Here is an 18,716-nt window from a genome sequence, read left to right as displayed (position 1 = left end):
TATCAGCGAGTTGTGAGGTGAAAAAGGATCATCTTACCAAGGCCTACAACAACATATCTCAGTTTTGGGAGATTCCACTTGGTTTTCATTTAGCGGCCCGATCTCGGTTGATGCCAAAAGTTGCATTGTTGCTCAGTTGAAAGTTGCATAATGCAGCATCTTTCAAACTATTCATCGTGGCACCAAACTGTCTGCTCCAATACTCCGATTGGTGGGGTAAATGTTAGTGACGACCTTGTTTCGCCCACGGAGTATCCCAAACATTCTGGAGCACATTGAACTAAAGTATTTGTAAGGTTCACTAAGCCAAATTGGACAACAATTTTTGGAGGGTGATATCTTAGAGCATTATCGATGTCGGTATATGTGTATACACAATATGAGCAACCTAGTTTAAAAGTATATTCCTTATGAGTTACATGTAATGAACAAATTGGATCATATTTCAAGACATATACACAATGAACAAGTTTGATCATATTTCAATGGAAAATAACTAAGTTTCAAGAATATCAAGTTTCATATATATCAAAATGGATCGAATATTAACTTTCATATATATCAATGAACAAATTGGATCAAATATTTGCGCACAATGGACAAATTGGATCAAATATCAAGTTTCATATATATCAAAATGAACAATAATAGTGTACATATCAAAAAATGGCATAGATGCCAAATCAATAATAGCTACAAAAATGTGGCATGTGCCATGTCTATCAAAGTCAATATATACATATATATAAATGTCCAATATATCCAAACAGTGGTCCTTCAATGACCACAACTAGAACTATATGTCTCTATCGATATCTATGACTATGGCGGATCATCAAAATCACGCCTCTTCGAAGCAATACGTGGCTCTTTAAGTGGCTGCACAAGGACAATTCAAATGTCGAATCAGATATATTTTCTCAATATAACATCAAAAAATTAAATATTGAACTCTAAATTGTTGAAGTTGAAATGTTGATTACCTCATCTCTTTCTTCTGCAATTGGGTGAGGCTGAGGATCCGTGGGAAGTTATGAAGGGGGTTGTAACTGGTAAAACAACATTAATAGAAGTTAATAACATATATGTCAAAAAACACAAAATAACTAAAAATGAATAGACTAAAAAACAATAGCATAGCGGAACCTTAGATGGATGTCCTATGATCGTAGGAGGCAAAGTCACAGATGAATCAGTTACGATCATTTCCTATATCCATGGTAAGTGATCTAAAAGGAGTTAACAAGAGGGTTTCAACTCCGTTGTGCACTTAGTGAAAAGGAGTTGATCTAAGACAGACATACGTCTCCCCTCTATCATGTTGGACCCCATCTTTGACGTGTAGGAATTCTAATGAAATGGAATGGTAGAGCATTAGTAGGAAGTTTGGAAGGGGGTTGTAATAGGTTAAAGACAATTAATACAAGTTAATAACCCAAAGTAGTTGACAAATCAGATAAAAAACTAAAAATGAGCGTACTTATTTCTAAACAAATATGTTTAACATATGTAGAACAAATGCACACCGGAGCCTCAGATAGTTCTCCTATAACCTTAAGAGGCATAGTCGAATCTGATGCAACTATTACCATTTCCTGTATGAAAAATGATAACATATGATATAGACATAAAAGGATTTAGATATTTCTAACAAGAAAGAATGCAATCTAAAGTGAATATGAAGATATTACCTCTTCCCTCTGCTAAACCTCATCAACATCAGGTGCATTCATTAATTCCGTAAACCTCATTTGTTTCTGTATATAGAACAAATAAATTAAGTGCATTTATCAACATCTACATATACATGTTTAATCATAATACATTTCAACAAATAAATTTAAATTGTACTCAATTACCTTCGATCATTTGGGTGTCTAGGAGGATATCTTTTTCTGCTTCGGAGTGCTAGAGGATGGCTTTCTCACACGCGATGTCCTTGAGGTAGGTGGAGTAAACTAATAGAAAAAAATTAATATAAGGGAAAAGAGCATGCATTTAATATATCACCTAAGTAAAAAATATCTAAATCTAAATGGTACCGCAAAGCTATCTAGGCCAAAGTCAATGGGCGAAAGCATGATGTCACCAAGTTGGGACATCTCAACCCTTGATAAGCCCTATAAAACACCAAGTAATGATATATATTAATAGAAGATATTTTGAAACCAATGTATTATTATATTTTTAACAAATTTACAAATCTTTACCTCCAGTGGTGAAAATACTCATGACCATGGAATCGACTGAAAAGTACGTGGTGTACTCCTACCACTTGTTGCACCCTGCAATGCATTTTATTTATGTCACTTTAAATAGTTCTAAAAAATAAAAAATCATTTTTTTATAGTATTTAGTCACTTAATTCATAACATGTCATAAATAGAATTAAACGCACTTGTGTCTGATCATGAGAGAACAACATACTCATCAGGTCGTCAGTGAGGGCCATATCCTCTATAGTGGAAGCATGGCATCTACTCTTGCAACATGTAAACGAATGAGATGTCGAACCATCCTCATTCGCGTCAGTGTCTACACCACAACATACACCCTAGCAGGTGACGCACATATGCTGAATCGGTTAGATCGTGCCACATGATGCATGACATGACGCTGATGAAGGTGTCTCTGATGAAGGAGTGTCACTGGTGCTAGTACATCCTCTGCTTCGACCAACTATGTGCCATGCTAAACAATGATATCAGTTAATGATGCAGCTACTTGAAGAGTCTGTAACTCCATAGACTCCTTCAAGGATATAGGGACAATGACATGAAAACCATGGGTTTGGGAGCTCTATGCTTCTTATGTTGTGGCTATACCAACCTATGGGCCCCAAGTCTATCTTGCACAGAGCCTCTCCCTCTACCCTGAAATTGTCGGATGTGAAAGTAATTTAGCTTCTCGCTAAGGATAAACTCACAATACAACTTTCTCAAAAAGTATAGAGGCACCTCCCAATTATTACAAGGTGGTTGGTCAAATACCATATACCACGTATCCCAAAAATTTGCTTTCAGCCTAACATGAACACACCAATGTATAGGAAACCAAGATGTATTTCCTTTTAGGTTGTTACTAGTAATAGGATCGATGAAAATAGCACATATGTCACCTTTAAGTATGCTCATTTTTTTCACTTGATCATATTGCAACCCATCCACATAAAATGTTCAACATCTATCCCTCCATGAGCCCCATTTCGTAACCTCCCTAGATACCTCATTTGCACTATTGGCCATTCTTTCTAGCATTGTGGTGAGGGTTGAGTTGTGCGCAAGACTAAAGGACCTCAACCTATTCACCAATATAGAAATTTGGGCACTATTTTGTGTAAGGTGATTGATGAGATCCTCTTCCGTGGCATGTACACAATCTAATGGAGGACATGAAGGGTTTAGGGGTGGCGGTGGTTGTTGAGGAGCAGCAACATTTTGAGGATTTTGTGGTTGTGGAGCAACGTCTTGAGGGTTTTCTTGTTGCTCATATGTAATGTTTATAGGGTTTGCTTGTGTTGCTTGTGCACGAGATCTTTGTTGTCTATTTCATTTTTGGGGATTGCTTGTAGAATCTGACAACAAATTAATAAAAAAAAAACTTAAATCAATTAAAAAACCCTACTTCAATTAAAATGCAAACAAAAATAATCAAAATAATGAAATCTTACCTATTTGACAGGGTGGCATTGTTGAAAATTGCTCTAAATGCCGAAAAAATGCAAAATGATGCATAACAAGCACGGGTTCTAAGAATTTTTTGCTTCTTTGGGTTGTTGTTCCATGGTTTTTTGCATTGAAAATGGCCAAAACCTGCAAGTATGAGGAAATATAATTTTCCTCAAAACGTGTATGCATTTTGAGGAACCTTTTGTTTTTTTAATTATTTTTGGCTACCAAGCCTAGCATGTTTTTAAATTTCATAGAACACGCACGGGTTATGAAAAAAAATCATTTTTTTTTTTTGCATGTGGCCACTTTTATGTTCACCATCTTGGTGTACTTACCCACATAGTGTGATATTTTGGTTGGTTTGTACCTTTTGGTATGGTATTTTATACCTCAACCATAGAAGACTTTTGTGTGCCACACTATCATCCTTAACCCACATGTTCATTCTAAATAGAAAGCCTACAGAGTTATCTAGGTGATCCTAATAACCTATGTTTTCAAACTCTATGGCGTAAACATTTTTCTTTATCAATATCTCAAGTTATATACACATTCATCTTCTAAGAGAATACTCAAAGGTTGTAATACCCTAAAGATTTTCTCAAAGTGGAGAAGTGTTTGATTTTGAGTCCATGTGAGGTTTGACCACCCTTTACATTGATTTGATTTTTTTCCTCTAGAGAAAGTAATGGTGGAGTTAAAGAGAATTGAAGAAAAAAGTTAAAGGGAAGTACAAAGAGCTATAATAACTAAAACATGAACTTTTATAACAAATGATGGGGGGTGCCAATATCTTAGGAAATAAAGTGTAAAAACACCTAATAAAAGAGAAAATAAAAGTAGAAAAATGTGAATAAAAAGTAAAGGAAATGAGAAAAGCTATGTACCAAGACTTAGCAAATGTATAGAAAGATATAATATCTTCCAAGCTCGAAGTATCCAAATTGCATAAACAAATAATGATTCATATACATTCTAATACTTGCTCGAAGTATCCAAATTGCATAAACAAATAATGATTCATATACATTCTAATACTTGAGAAGAAAGTGTCCATAAAACAAATTATTTAAATAAAATATTTAAACTAAGTCTATAGGTATAGTTTAATAAACTCGCAAAATATGTTACTGAAAGTGAAAAAAAGAAGGATGAGTTCATGAGAGGCTAAATCAAAGTAAAGTATAGAACATTTGATGTAAATTAGAACGAATTAATACGATTGAGGGAATTTGCAACATGAGTGATGCCTTTATAAAAGAATTATCTGTTATTCAAAAGCGTGTGAAGCAAAGTGAAACATAGAAATTGTTGAATTACTGCAGAAAAAGTGAAACATAGAAATTGTTGAATTACTGCAGAAAAATGCTAAGTGGAGATACATGGAAAGGTGGAAGTATCACAATGTTGAGTGTTCTAATGCTTTTAGACAAGAAAAATCATTACGAAGAATACTTTAAGAATGGAAATCAAAGATATAATGAAGCAAAATAAGAACTAATTTCTTAATATAAGACAAACTTCTTTGGTTTCACTAAACTATTGATAACCGTAAAACTAAGTTTGCATGGTACAATAAAATAAAGCTACTCTCATTCATGAATTGTTAACAAATTTACAAGGTAGTCACTATGAATTAGAGTAAATTGCACTTCCAACACATGAAGTAGAACATTCTAAACAAAATGATTATGTTTCTACTCTAAACAAAACGATATGTTATACATTGTCAATGTAGAGTATAATAATTCATTTTTTGTGGTATGCATTTAAAAAATAAAACAATGTTACATTTTTAAATGTTCGAACAAGAAAATAATTTTAACACATAATATTGTATAATTAAGTGTTTGCATAATAAATAATGATTGTCAACAATGGACACTTCTATTTGATCATTATATGATTCTTATATGCTAATTCTATAATCTAAGTATCATAAAACTTATTCAAATACAAAAATTCGCATTTATTGATGCTCTCATGAATTAACAAATAAATTTAAAACCCAAATTTAAATTTTAGATTTTAAAATAATATTAGATGTTGAAATTTTTAAATAAAAATTGAAAAATTCTTCTTTTCTTAAGAGGGGAGGGGGTAAAATGAAAAAAATAATATTAAACTAGAAATTAAAATAATTACATAAAGATTTCCAAACAATAGTTGACATTAAATCTCATAGAATAAAAATCCAAGAAGTTTGATGTAGAACCACCTCTAGGAAGTCTCAAAGGAGAACATGAAAACAAAAGCACAACAAGAAAAAGACAAAGCTATCAGCTTGAATCATGGAGTGAAAGAAGTTGTGAGCTATGAGCTGAAGAAAGAGATCCCCAATCCATAACATTCCAGCTATGATCAACATCAAAAGTCCATTTAGCCAAACAAACAACATTCCACTTCAGCTCAAGTTAAGAATTTGAACCAAAACCACTGAATTTGAAACAAACAACATTCACAAATAAACTTTTTCCAACCCAACTCACAAGCTTTCTCCAAAGCTACTAAGACAACATGAATGTCCATGTGACTATTTGTGACGATCCCATAGCTGCAAAAAACAAAAAAACAAAATTAAATAACTCAAAACTATCTCTTTCAATTCTACCAACTATTATAGCTTTTATATGAACATTATTCAACTAATAAACAAAATAAATTATAATATAAGAGAAATTTAGAATATATTCAATAAATACTTAATAAATCTCTTCAAATTTGACTAATCATTTCCTAGCTTTGACTATAAGAACCATCATATTTCTAATCTCATTTTCTTTTCTATGCATACTTCCACTTACCTGACCTCTCAAAATTGACCAAATTTTTAGTGCCATTGTATTAGAGGCAAGAACAGTCTTCTAAAACTACCATCCACATCTTGCAATCCTTCAACACCTTTATCTTCACCACCGTCTAGCTCCGGCAACCTCAACTTTATATCCTTCACACACTTATCAAGCGTTACGTATGCGCTGGCAATAAGAGTATGAAGACTTGGCACCAGCATTGGCCGATCGCGATCCGCTGCCAATGAAAGATGGAAAATAGAATATCCTGCTAAGGTATTCCATTTCTCGGCAGGAGCAATCCATGCACGAGTGGAAATATGGAAGGGTAATATTCTTCGGCGGATGCCGTCCTCATCTAGCATTTGCCCCACACATACGTACACAATTTGAAATCTCTTGGAAATCAACTCTCCAATTTTCTGTCTTACCATCTCGAAGGCTGCCTTATTTGAAGGCAAAGACAGATCACACATGGTCAATACAAATGCCACCGGTCCTGGGCCGGGTGACCACTGAGCAACAAACTTTAGATCACCATCACGATCAAGGAATCCACTCTCTCTATGAAATAATGCAGTGGACAGGAGATGTTCAAGCCAACTGCTTTCCCCGTCCTCCACTAGCACGATCAAAGCATGTATTCCTTTTACTTTTACTTCTTCCCACCTGTTTCTCAACATGGGGCTTTTCCGGATATTCAATACCAGCAGGCTCTTCATCTGAACAAGCTTGTCCACTGCCTTGCCATCTAATGCTGAACAATATGATGCATTCACTGCCCTTACAGAGGACAGCTGCTCGAAATCATCAGATAGCATCTTCAGACTACAGCATCCCGCAATGTTCAGATATGTGAGATTCTTGAGCTGATCCAATCGCTCAGGAAGTCTCGACAGTTGCTCACAATGGCTTACATTCAACATCTCCAAGCGACTCAACTTACAGAATGACTGCGGAAGGTATTCTAACCATGGACATTTACTTATATTTAGCTTTTCCAGACAACTAGGCAGGCTGAAATCATGGGAAACCATTACCCGATTAGAGCACCCTGACATGTCCAGATATGTGAGATTCTTGAGCTGACCCAATCGCTCAGGAAGTCTCGACAGTTGCTCACAATTACTTATATTCAACTCTTCCAAACGACTAAGCTTGCCAAAACTGTTTGGAAGGCAAACTAATTTACTCCCTCTTAAATTAAGCGTTCTCAATGAGGAGAGACGGAGAGAATCTGGTAACTGCACCAACAGTGAATTTTCAAAATTAATATTCTCAAAATGTAAAATAAAATACAAGTCGTTTAGGAAACAAAACAGAGACGTTGAATATTTTAAACTAAAAATCTTAGAGGCCAGTAAAGTGGAAGACACGTTGAAAGAAGTGTTCAAGGAGAAAACACGGCACATATACCCGATTGTAGTTCGCCAAATCAGCTTGCAGAACTGCCAGTCTTTCAAGCTTTGTCAATTCCATTCCTAAATCACCCGTGATGTGTAGCAACCTTAGATTTGGAAAGGTTTCCTTGCTTTCTCCATCCAACCTGTTTCTTTCGCCTAAATGCAAAATTCTTAAAGATCTATTCATCAATTCCAAATGTTTTGCTTCAAGTTGAAATTCGTCGGAATCATCGGGAGGAGGAAGCCAAATTCCTTTCAATTTTTCAAGCCTCTGGAAAAGTTTTGAAGGGGAAGAGTTATACTCCCACAAGGAAAGAGACAATTCATTAATTTTTAACAATTTTTAACTTACTCCGTGAAATAATGTGATTTTGCACACTTTGTGTTCTACAGAATTCAAACTTCGTAGCTCAAACAAAAACCAAACAAGAAAATAGACGATATAGCTAAACTCAACGGATCGGGCGAAGCGTACCTGTGCATCCTGCAGAGCATATCTAAGGGATTTGTGATCAGTTATTCTATCCATTTCTGACAACTTTCTTCCCCGGGCTTGAACGATATCGTGTACAACAACTTTCCCTTCTTCGGTAATCTTTACCAAGGCGGCCTCTTTTATGGCTTGAAGAGCCACCTCTCCAACAATGTAGCCCACTGTCCGCTCATCCCAATTATTGAAAAATGCTGCTATATCTAGAAATGCATCTTTGTATAAATCTTCTTCCAAAGCGTTGTACACCACATCAACTATTTTTTCACTTAAATTTCCCTCTCCTTTTTCTAGGGAATTCTTCAAAAATTTAATAGTTCTTTCATAAGCAGGGACATCGTTGCCAAATTTACGCAATCTGAGGCCTACCGCCACTAGCGCCAGAGGCACGCCGCCGCATATTTTCACAACAGAGTTAATAGGCCCATCTAAGCTTTTGTGAATAATATTGTCAGCAGTGCCTGAAGCCTTCCCCCACAAAAGCTTTTTTGATTCTGCGTCTGAAAGAGGGTTGACGATAAATGCGTAGCGCTTGACACCTGCATCTTCGATCATGTCAGTCTCATCTAGCTTTCTTGTAGTTATTAGTATCCTGCTTCGATTTGGAAGGCAAGAAAGGTCCCGCGGAAGAAGTTTTGCCAGATCACATCCTCTCAAAGCATTGTCTATAAACAAAAAGACAGGCTGGGAGTTGTCTTCTCTAAACAAATTTGATAGATGATGTTTACCCTCTTCGCAATTCATTATCTCAATCTTTTTCCCAAACAAGTCTTTCAAAACCTGCTCTTGTAGCAGCTTAATATGAGACTCTGAACAATCTTGGTGAATATTGATTCTGCAGTGTTTGTAGTCATTGAGCTCCGGAGAGTTGAAGACAGCACTCGCCAGGGTTGTCTTCCCTACACCACCAATCCCGTACAGGACCACACCTCTTGTTGACTGATCCATCGAGTCAAGAAGCTTGATTACTTCAACTCGCTCCTTATTGATGCCAACTTCAACTAATCATACAAAATCCAACATAAATTTACTAGTTTAGTCCAAGGTTAAAAAATTCAATATTTTCCAGATCTTCCCCTTCATTAGATCCTTAAAATCCATGTAAAATGGTATAATCTTGACATAAACTTTTATCTAGTCTAAGAAAAGATTATGGATTATTTCTATTTTTTATTCTTAGTTTGCTTTTTTAAATAAAATTGTGTAAAATTTTGATTTTTAATATTTCTGATCAAATTTTATGATCGATCATCAAGGAAAGAAGGCATGAGAAGAGAGAAGTTGTCAAATTATGATATTACTAAAATCATTGACCCATGTTAAATGAGTAGTGGTTCACAAGAACCCATCTATGATGAGAATGCATGATACACTTAGTACTTACTGCATTCTAAATGATATTCAAACAAGTGAAGCATTAGACATTCCAACAAAATCCCACATTTCAATATTACGCAAATAAAACATGTTCAATCACTGAGTTTCCCCAAAATTTAACCACTTAACTTATTATCCGATTTGCAAAGACTTTAACATATGTTATATCTTATAAAACATTCATTATAAAACCGTTTAACCTCTATTTTTTTTCTTAAACATTTTTTTAATTTTTTTTGAAGTTCACCATGCTAAAATATCTGGTAACCTCTCATAACAAAGCATTATCATAAATGATCCGGGTGTACCTCTTTCCGGAGCGAAAGATACCAAACCGTCCTCCATCTCTCTCATAGGAAAGAATAGCCTACGAAAACCCCCGTGTACATCTTTCAATGCTTCGACTTTGCCGGAAACTGGGAACTTCAACTTTATATCGTGCACGTACTTTTTTCCTTTTCGATCAAGAGACACGCATGCGCTGGCAATAACAGTATGAATATCTGACCCAATGGTTTGTCCACCACGTTGCGAAATGAGTTGGAAAATAGAATATCCTGCTAACATATTCCATCTCTCGTCAGGAGCGATCCATGCGAGGGTGCCACGAGGTAAATGTACATGACCCAGCTGCATGCGTTCCACATATTCCTTCCACATTTGCCCAACACACACACGCACTATTTGAAATCCTTGGGAAGCCAGGTCTTCAATCTCCGCTTTCACCATCTCGAAGGAAGGCCAAGACATGTCACACATGCTCAATATAAATGCCACCTGTCCCGGCATGGGTGACCACTCAGCAGCAATCTGTAGACCACCGTCATTAAACAGGAATCTACTCTCTTTATGAAATAGTGCACTGGACACGGGATGCTCGTGATAGCAGCCAGGCAATACATCATCCACTACGACTACGGGATAGCTTTCTTTTACTTCTCTCCACCTCTTTACCAACATAGGGCTTTCCTGGATATTCAACACTTGCAGCCTCTTCATCTCAACAAGCTTGTCCATTGCCTTGCCATCTAATATTGGACAATATGATGCATCCACTGAACATACAGAGGACAGCTGCTCGAAATCATCAGAAACCATCTCCAGATTAGAGCACCCCGACATGTGCAGGTACGTGAGGGAATTGAGCTGACCGAATCCATCAGGAAGCCTAGACAGTTGCTCACAATGACTTATGTTCAAGTCTTCTAAACGACTAAGCTTGCCAAAACTGTTTGGAAGGCAAACTAATTTACTCCCTCTTAAATTAAGCGTTCTCAATGAGGAGAGACGGAGAGAATCTGGTAACTGCACCAACAGTGAATTTTCAAAATTAATATTCTCAAAATGTAAAATAAAATACAAGTCGTTTAGGAAACAAAACAGAGACGTTGAATATTTTAAACTAAAAATCTTAGAGGCCAGTAAAGTGGAAGACACGTTGAAAGAAGTGTTCAAGGAGAAAACACGGCACATATACCCGATTGTAGTTCGCCAAATCAGCTTGCAGAACTGCCAGTCTTTCAAGCTTTGTCAATTCCATTCCTAAATCACCCGTGATGTGTAGCAACCTTAGATTTGGAAAGGTTTCCTTGCTTTCTCCATCCAACCTGTTTCTTTCGCCTAAATGCAAAATTCTTAAAGATCTATTCATCAATTCCAAATGTTTTGCTTCAAGTTGAAATTCGTCGGAATCATCGGGAGGAGGAAGCCAAATTCCTTTCAATTTTTCAAGCCTCTGGAAAAGTTTTGAAGGGGAAGAGTTATACTCCCACAAGGAAAGAGACAATTCATTAATTTTTAACAATTTTTAACTTACTCCGTGAAATAATGTGATTTTGCACACTTTGTGTTCTACAGAATTCAAACTTCGTAGCTCAAACAAAAACCAAACAAGAAAATAGACGATATAGCTAAACTCAACGGATCGGGCGAAGCGTACCTGTGCATCCTGCAGAGCATATCTAAGGGATTTGTGATCAGTTATTCTATCCATTTCTGACAACTTTCTTCCCCGGGCTTGAACGATATCGTGTACAACAACTTTCCCTTCTTCGGTAATCTTTACCAAGGCGGCCTCTTTTATGGCTTGAAGAGCCACCTCTCCAACAATGTAGCCCACTGTCCGCTCATCCCAATTATTGAAAAATGCTGCTATATCTAGAAATGCATCTTTGTATAAATCTTCTTCCAAAGCGTTGTACACCACATCAACTATTTTTTCACTTAAATTTCCCTCTCCTTTTTCTAGGGAATTCTTCAAAAATTTAATAGTTCTTTCATAAGCAGGGACATCGTTGCCAAATTTACGCAATCTGAGGCCTACCGCCACTAGCGCCAGAGGCACGCCGCCGCATATTTTCACAACAGAGTTAATAGGCCCATCTAAGCTTTTGTGAATAATATTGTCAGCAGTGCCTGAAGCCTTCCCCCACAAAAGCTTTTTTGATTCTGCGTCTGAAAGAGGGTTGACGATAAATGCGTAGCGCTTGACACCTGCATCTTCGATCATGTCAGTCTCATCTAGCTTTCTTGTAGTTATTAGTATCCTGCTTCGATTTGGAAGGCAAGAAAGGTCCCGCGGAAGAAGTTTTGCCAGATCACATCCTCTCAAAGCATTGTCTATAAACAAAAAGACAGGCTGGGAGTTGTCTTCTCTAAACAAATTTGATAGATGATGTTTACCCTCTTCGCAATTCATTATCTCAATCTTTTTCCCAAACAAGTCTTTCAAAACCTGCTCTTGTAGCTGCTTAATATGAGACTCTGAACAATCTTGGTGAATATTGATTCTGCAGTGTATGTAGTCATTGAGCTCCGGAGAGCTGAAGACAGCACTCGCCAGGGTTGTCTTCCCTACACCACCAATCCCATACAGGACCACACCTCTTGTTGACTGATCCATCGAGTCAAGAAGCTTGATTACTTCAACTCGCTCCTTATTGATGCCAACTTCAACTAATCATACAAAATCCAACATAAATTTACTAGTTTAGTCCAAGGTTAAAAAATTCAATATTTTCCAGATCTTCCCCTTCATTAGATCCTTAAAATCCATGTAAAATGGTATAATCTTGACATAAACTTTTATCTAGTCTAAGAAAAGATTATGGATTATCTCAATTTTTTATTCTTAATTTGCTTTTTAAAATAAAATTGTGTAAAATTTTGATTTCCAACATTTCGGATCAAATTTTTATGATCGATCATCAAGGAAAGAAGGTTTGAGAAGAGAGAAGTCTTCAAATTATGATATTACTAAAATCAATAACCCATGTTAAATGAGTAGTGGTTCACAAGAACCCATCTATGATGAGAATGCATGATACACTTAGTACTTACTGCATTCTAAATGATAATCAAAGAAATTAAGCATTAGACATTCCAACAAAATCCCACATTTCAATATTATACAAATGAAACATATTTAACCACTGAATTTCCCCAAAATTTAACCACTTAACTTGTTATCCGATTTGCAAAGACTTTAACATATGTTATACCTTATAAAACATTCATTATAAAACCCTTTAACCTCTCATAACAAAGCATTATCATAAATGATCCGGGTGTACCTCTTTCCGGAGCGAAAGATACCAAACCGTCCTCCATCTCTCTCATAGGAAAGAATAGCCTACGAAAACCCCCGGGTACATCTTTCAATGCTTCAACTTTGCCGGAAACTGGGAACTTCAACTTTATATCGTGCACGTACTTTTTGCCTTTTCGATCAAGAGACACGCATGCGCTGGCAATAACAGTATGAATATCTGACACCATGGTTTGTCCACCACGTGGCGAAATGAGTTGGAAAATAGAATATCCTGCTAACATATTCCATCTCTCGTCAGGAGCGATCCATGCACGGGTGCCACGAGGCAAATGTAGATGACCCAGCCGCAGGCGTTCCACATATTCCTTCCACCTTTTCCCCACACACACACACACAATTTGAAATCTTTGAGAAGCCAGCTCTGGAATCTTCTCTTCCACCATCTCGAAGGAAGGCCAAGACATGTCACACATGCTTAATACAAGTGCCACCTGTCCTGGACCAGGTGACGCCTTAGAAAACTTTAGACAACCATCATTAAGCAGGAATCTACTTTCTTGATGAAACAATGCACTGGACACGGGATGCTCGTGATAGCAGCCAGGCAATACATCATCCACTACGACTAGAGGATAGCTTTCTTTTACTTCTCTCCACCTCTTTACCAACATTGGGCTTTCCTGGATATTCAATACTTGCAGGCTCTTCATCTCAACAAGCTTGTCCATTGCCTTGCCATCTAATATTGGACAATATGATGCATCCACTGAACATACAGAGGACAGCTGCTCGAAATCATCAGAAACCATCTTCAGATTAGAACATCCCGACATGTTAAGGTACGTGAGAGACTTGAGCTGACCGAATTCATCAGGAAGTCTAGACAGTCGCTCACAAAAACTTATATTCAAGTCTTCCAAACAACTAAGCTTGCCAAAACTACTTGGAAGGCATGCTAGCCTTTGACATTTACTTATATTTAGCTTTTCCAAATGACTAGGCAGGCCGAAATCATTTGAAACTAACTCCAGATTAGAGCACCCCGACATGTCCAGGTGCGTGAGAGACTCAAGCTTACCGAAATCATCAGGAATATACCGCAGATTAGAGCACCCCGACATGTGCAGGTACATGAGAGACTTGAGCTGACCGAATCCGTCTGGAAGTCTAGACAGTCGCTTACAAAGACTTATATTCAACTCTTCCAAACAACTAAGCTTGCCGAAACTACTTGGAAAGCATGCTCGCTTTTGACATATACGTATATTTCGATGCAGGCCGAAATCATTTGAAACTAACTGCAGATTAGAGCACCCCGACATGTCCAGGTACGTGAGAGACTCAAGCTCACCGAAATCTTCAGGAATATACTGCAGATTAGAGCACCCCGACATGTCCAGGTGCGTGAGAGACTCAAGCTCACCGAAATCATTAGGAATATACTGCAGATTAGAGCACCCCGACATGTCCAGGTACGTGAGAGACTCAAGCTCACCGAAATCATTAGGAATATACTGCAGATTAGAGCACCCCGACATGTCCAGGTGCGTGAGAGACTCAAGCTCACCGAAATCATCAGGAATATACCGCAGATTAGAGCACCCCGACATGTGCAGGTACATGAGAGACTTGAGCTGACCGAATCCGTCTGGAAGACTAGACAGTTGCTTACAGCGACTTATATTCAACTCTTCCAAACGAGTAAGCTGGCCCAAAATGTTTGGAAGGCAAGCTAATTTACTCCCTGTTAAATTAAGTATTCTCAATGAGGGAACACAGAGAGAATTAGGTAACTGCAACAACAGTGAATTTTCGAAATTAATATTCTCAAAATGCAAAATAAAGTACAAGTCATTTAGAAAAGAGAAACAAGGAATCGCTAAATATTTTAAACTAAAAATCGTCACATGCGAAATAAACTGGAAGCCACGTTGAAAAAAATAATCAAGGAAAGAAACATGGCATATTTACCTCCTCGGAGCTCTCTAAATCAGCTTGCAGAACTGCCAGTCTTTCAAGCATTGTCAATTCCATTCCAAAATGACCAGTGATATGAAGCAACCTTAGATTTGGAAAGATTTCCTTGCTTTCTCCATCCAACCTGTTTCTTTCGCCTAAATGCAAAATTCTTAATGATCTATTCATCAATTCCAAATCTTTTGCTTCAAGCTGAAATTCGTGGGAATCATCAGGAGGACGAAGCCAAATACCTTTCAATTTTTCAATCCTCTGGAAAATTTCAAAGTCGAAGAGTTATACTCCACAAGCAAAGAGAGAATTGATTAATTTTTTAACAATTTTTTATTTTTTGGGTACTGAGCGAAATAACCTTTTTGCTGTATAAAAATCGAACTTGATATATAAAAACAAAAATAAAGTAAAATAGAGGATACTGCTAAACTCAACTTATCCGGCGAATTGTACCTGTGTATCCTCCAGAGCCCATTTAAGGGATTTGTGGTCAGTTATTCTATCCCCTTCTGACAACTTTCTTCCTCGTGCTCGAACGATGTCGTGTACAATAACTTTCCCTTCTTCAGTAATCTTTACCAGGGCTGCCTCTTTTACTGCTTGAAGCGCTTCCTCTCCAACAATGTAGCCAACCATCCGCTCATCCCAGTTATTGAAAAATGCTGTTATATCTAGAAATGCATCTTTGTACAAATCTTTTTCCAGAGTGTTGTAGACCACATCAACTGTTTTTTCACTCAAGTCTCTCTCACTTTTCGGTAGGGTATCCTTAAGAAATTCTATAGTTCTTTTACATGCACGGACATCATTGCCAAGTTTAAGCAATTTTGAGGCTACCATCTCCAAAACTAGAGGCAAGCCACGGCAAATTTCCAAAAGACCATCAATATCTAAGCTTTTGTCGAAACTTTTGTCAACACTGCCTAAAGCCTTCAAGCACAGAAACTTCTTTGAGTCTTCTTCTGAAAGAGGGTTTACGATATATTCATAGCGCTTGACACCTGCATCTTCGATCATGTCAGTCTCTTCTAGCTTTCTTGTAGTTATTAGTATCCTGCTTCGATTTGGAAGGCAAGAAAGGTCCTCTGGAAGAAGTTTGACAAGATCACTTCGTCTCAAAGTATTGTCTATAAACAAAAAGACAGGCTGAGAGGTTGCTTCTCTAAACAATTTTGATAGATGATTTTTACCCTCTTCACAATTCAATATCTCAATCTTTTTCCCAAACAAATCTTTTAAAACCTGCTCTTGTAGCTGCTTAAGATCACACTCTGAACAGTCTCGCTGAATGTTGATTCTGCAGTGTTTGTAGTCATTGAGCTCCAGAGAGCTGAAGACAGCGCTCGCCAGGGTTGTCTTCCCTATGCCATCACGTCCACACAGCACCACACTTCTTGTTGATTCATCCTTCAGGTCAAGTAACTTGACGACTACATCTCGTGCCTTGTCGATGCCAACTTCGCAAACTCGTACAAAATCCAACATAAATTTGCTTAGTAAAGATCAAGCTTACCAAATTAGTATTTTCCAGCTTTCAGTTCATTATAAGTTGGATAATTTAGCGAAAAAGTGCATTACATTTCCTTTAAAAACATAAAATCATTAAGAAAAAATAGTAACTTTAACAGTAAATAGCTTAAGGGGCTGGTTTTGGACCTAGTCTTTGCTCGCATACATTATATTATAATTACATTTGAATTTCTTTGTTTTGATTATTTTATCAATGTAAAGTATCATGATCTATTAAAAGAGAAAAATGGTTAATTACAAACTTAAACATAGAAAAATGGTTAATTACAAACTTAAACATACTAAATATTGAACGGCAGATGACAATGTGTGATCTGAAATGTTGATTTAAAAAATTCTCTACACAATATAATTCACAAAAAATGTAGACCAGTTTAAAGAATTTGTACATCTTTATTTTTAGTTATATTTTAAAAATAAATTTTCAATAAAATATTTTTAGTTCTTATCAAAATGTTGGCCTTGTCTAGATAGTTTGAAACTACTTAAAAAATTAAATTAATTAAATACTTTTATATGAAATAATTATCTTTTTTTTAATTTGATTTTGTTCTTCAAGATTCAACTGTGTAAATTTTTGCATTGCCAACATTTCGGATCAAATACCATGATCCATCGTCAGGGCAAAAGAGAAAGTAATAGAGTAACAAAGCAGAATATGAAGATGATAGAAGACCTAGAAGATTAAAAAGATGGAAGACCAGACACAAGGAAAGAGGTACGAAAACCAAGAGGAGCCAAAAATTAATAAGAAATAAAATCAACACCAAAAAGAGACAAAATACAAAGAAGAAACATAAGAAAATATAAAGAAATAAAAACATAAAGATAGAAGCAAAATAACCAAGAAGAGCAAGAAAAAAAGAAAAAAATGAATAACACTAAAAAGAAGGAACAAACTATTAAGAGAAAACCAAAAAAAGATATATATATATATATATATATATATATATATGAACATGTATATACAATACCTACATTTGTGTGTGTGAATAAACCAATGCTACAACAAAGACGCAAATTAAGAGGGCAAAGAAAACCAGCAAGACCAACAACTAGCCAAAATGATCAACAAAGAAGAAAAAAAAAAGGGACCGAAAACACCTGACGAGAAGGGAAGAAATGAGCTAGGGAATGGAGAAGAAAGGAGGGGAAGAGAGAAAAAAAAGGCTCGAGAAAGGAGGAAGAGAAAGAGAAAGAATTAAGGGGAAGGGTAGCGGTATGGCACAAGAAGGGGAACAGGACCGAGAGGAGTGGGAGAACAAGTTTTTTCTAAGATGGTTTAGAAGGGGGAGCCAAGAGAAGATTTCCCAAACCCCATCACAATTGAGGTTGGATGGGTGATTGCAGATTTCAATGGATTCTTTCAACTTCCTTGTAAAGTAGTTGTCCTCAACCATAACAATTTAGGTGTCTTCTAAGGGGAGGTGGTGTTTAGCCTTGAAAGAGTGCTCAAAAATACTGATTTGAGGATTTGTTCATGTCTTTAATGTTATCCCAATGTTCTTTGATTCTCGTGCTAATACAGTGACCAGACTCACCGATGTAAGGATTGCCACACGAACAAGTGACTTTATAGACACTTGAGTTGAGAAAGAGGTCTTTGGGGTCTTTGGAAGGAGGAATGTGATTCCTAAGTGTTTTGAAGGGTTTAAAGGAACAATGAAGGCCTCTTTTCTTGATAATCTTGGTGATTTTGATGGAGAGGCCTTCAATAAAAGGTAGGGAGGCACAAGAAAAGGGTTGAGAGGGAGCAGGAGAAGGATCAGAATTAGAAGCAGTCTAATATTTGGCTTGTTTGATGGCCCTAATGATGTACTTCCTCTTGTAGCCATTTAATGTGAAGACATTGACAAGGTGAGAAATCTCTTAATCAATGTTGTTAGGATCACACATTAGAAAAGCACAAGAAGCCAAAGTCTTGAGGACACT

The 18,716-nt window shown here is 36.8% G+C and overlaps 2 protein-coding genes and 1 long non-coding RNA gene across 5 annotated transcripts; all 3 read right to left on the bottom strand.

The window, feature by feature from the left end:
* Nucleotides 1-660: 660 nt before the first annotated feature.
* Nucleotides 661-1,469, bottom strand: LOC131876314 (uncharacterized). The gene is made up of 3 exons (XR_009372553.1): nucleotides 1,147-1,469; nucleotides 984-1,049; nucleotides 661-879 (listed from the first exon to the last, which is right to left on the bottom strand). It is a non-coding gene; the product is annotated as an uncharacterized LOC131876314 (long non-coding RNA).
* Nucleotides 1,470-1,859: 390 nt separating this feature from the next.
* LOC131042691 (uncharacterized) lies at nucleotides 1,860-14,731 on the bottom strand. Of its 3 annotated transcripts, XR_009372551.1 has the most exons (11): nucleotides 13,306-14,731; nucleotides 11,673-12,688; nucleotides 11,211-11,468; nucleotides 10,042-11,038; nucleotides 8,342-9,357; nucleotides 7,880-8,137; nucleotides 6,476-7,707; nucleotides 6,161-6,225; nucleotides 2,211-2,285; nucleotides 2,043-2,120; nucleotides 1,860-1,958 (listed from the first exon to the last, which is right to left on the bottom strand). XR_009372551.1 is itself a non-coding variant. In XM_059221289.1 (8 exons), the coding sequence occupies exons 1-7, from the start codon at nucleotides 14,675-14,677 to the stop codon at nucleotides 6,502-6,504; spliced, it is 6,123 nt and encodes a 2,040-aa protein (XP_059077272.1). In that variant the 5' UTR covers nucleotides 14,678-14,731; the 3' UTR covers nucleotides 5,993-6,225; nucleotides 6,476-6,501. The 3 variants fall into 3 exon arrangements, 1 of the variants encoding a protein (XP_059077272.1); XR_009372552.1 differs by lacking the exons at nucleotides 1,860-1,958; nucleotides 2,043-2,120; nucleotides 2,211-2,285 and adding an exon at nucleotides 5,993-6,026; XM_059221289.1 differs by lacking the exons at nucleotides 1,860-1,958; nucleotides 2,043-2,120; nucleotides 2,211-2,285 and having other exon boundaries at nucleotides 5,993-6,225.
* LOC131875760 (TMV resistance protein N-like) lies at nucleotides 14,715-16,739 on the bottom strand. The gene is made up of 4 exons (XM_059220419.1): nucleotides 15,708-16,739; nucleotides 15,255-15,512; nucleotides 14,851-15,076; nucleotides 14,715-14,725 (listed from the first exon to the last, which is right to left on the bottom strand). Exons 1-4 carry the CDS (start codon nucleotides 16,737-16,739, stop codon nucleotides 14,715-14,717), a joined length of 1,527 nt encoding a protein of 508 aa, XP_059076402.1.
* Nucleotides 16,740-18,716: the final 1,977 nt, after the last annotated feature.

Source organism: Cryptomeria japonica, chromosome 5 (genome assembly GCF_030272615.1).
Source record: "Cryptomeria japonica chromosome 5, Sugi_1.0, whole genome shotgun sequence".
Lineage (NCBI taxonomy): Eukaryota > Viridiplantae > Streptophyta > Pinopsida > Cupressales > Cupressaceae > Cryptomeria > Cryptomeria japonica.
Note: the sequence above shows the minus strand (reverse complement) of the source record. Positions and strands in the feature narration are given on the sequence as shown.